We start from the raw sequence: 1,137 nt of genomic DNA on the forward strand, positions 1-1,137 counted from the left end.
CCATCCGTCCCCCTGCTGCCCCCCACGTTCTCCCCTTGGTAACAGCCCCCAGGAAGAGCCGCCTGCCCCCACACACCAACAGCCCCCCACTCCCGTCCTGTCCCTCACCTGCGGGGCTCCTGTAGGTTCTGTTGAACTGAATCATAAAATCCTTGAACATTCGAGTCACTTCAGCCTGAAATGGACAAACCGGCAGGATGGTGGGGAGCGAAGGGGCGTCCCAGCAGCCAGTGCCCCTGCCTCAATTCCCACTCCCAGCCCCCAGCTACCCACAGCCCTGCTAGTGCCCCCCAATCCCCACCCACTGCCCCCTGCTATCCTACCACTGGACTCCCCCACCCACAGCCCTTCTGGTGCCCCCCAATCTGCACCCACAGCCCCCTGTTAGCCCAACCCTAGGCTCTGCACCCCCTCCCAGATCTGTTCATGGCCCTCAATCCCCAGCCCCCGGCTATCCCTGCTTTGGGGTGTAGGGTGGAGTCCACTGCTGTCTGGGGTGGATGGGGGGACATGCCCGTCTGGGTGGGTGGGCGTTGGTGTCTGTGCAGTTTGGGTGTGTGTGTGTGGGAGCACACGGAGCATAAGGGAGTGTGCAAGAAGCATGAGGCACAGACTGGCCTACAGTGGTGGGGAATGGCTACAGGACCTTCCCCTCTCTCTGGTGCTGGTTCCAATCCCCATCCCTGGATTCTCCACACATGCACCAAATGCTGGGTCTCAGCACAGTAGCCAGCGGCTCTTGGCACAGACACTCGGTGTCTTCTCTGTCCTTCTCTGGCTTTCAGGCCCACTCTGCCCAAAACTGCTCCCTCCAGGTGCATCCTCCATCCCTTACCTTGCCGAGTTCAGGGGGCAGGACAGAGCCAGCTGGGAGGGTCCAGGCCCAGGCCCACAGCAGCAGGAGGCAGGGACTCAGGACTTCAGGCCCCATGGCAGTAGCTGCTCAGTGCCTGCCCAGGCATCCTGGGGGGTTATATGGGGAGGGGCAGGCAGAAGAGTGGCGGAAACCACAGAGCAGAGGAGCTGTAGGTGTGAGATCCGGGGGTGGGGGAGCAGATGTGTGTGTGTGGGGAGGGAATCCAAGGTGTGGGGGTTGGGCTGCATGAGCACGCTGAAGAAGAACATGGCGGATGAGGA

General features: G+C 61.9%; 1 protein-coding gene across 1 annotated transcript in view; it reads right to left on the reverse strand.

The window, feature by feature from the left end:
* LOC112122999 (cathepsin W-like) overlaps nt 1-931 on the reverse strand; it is a 1,983-nt gene extending 1,052 nt beyond the window's left edge. Inside the window, exons 1-2 of the mRNA XM_026646211.1 lie at nt 836-931; nt 109-175 (exon numbers count right to left, since the gene is read on the reverse strand). Coding sequence (XP_026501996.1) covers nt 109-175; nt 836-931 — 163 coding nt within the window. The remainder of the gene's footprint in view (nt 1-108; nt 176-835) is intronic.
* Nucleotides 932-1,137: the final 206 nt, after the last annotated feature.

The sequence above is a fragment of the Terrapene carolina genome, unplaced genomic scaffold (assembly GCF_002925995.2).
Source record: "Terrapene carolina triunguis isolate 2854851 unplaced genomic scaffold, T_m_triunguis-2.0 Scaffold34427, whole genome shotgun sequence".
NCBI classification, from domain to species: Eukaryota; Metazoa; Chordata; order Testudines; family Emydidae; genus Terrapene; species Terrapene triunguis.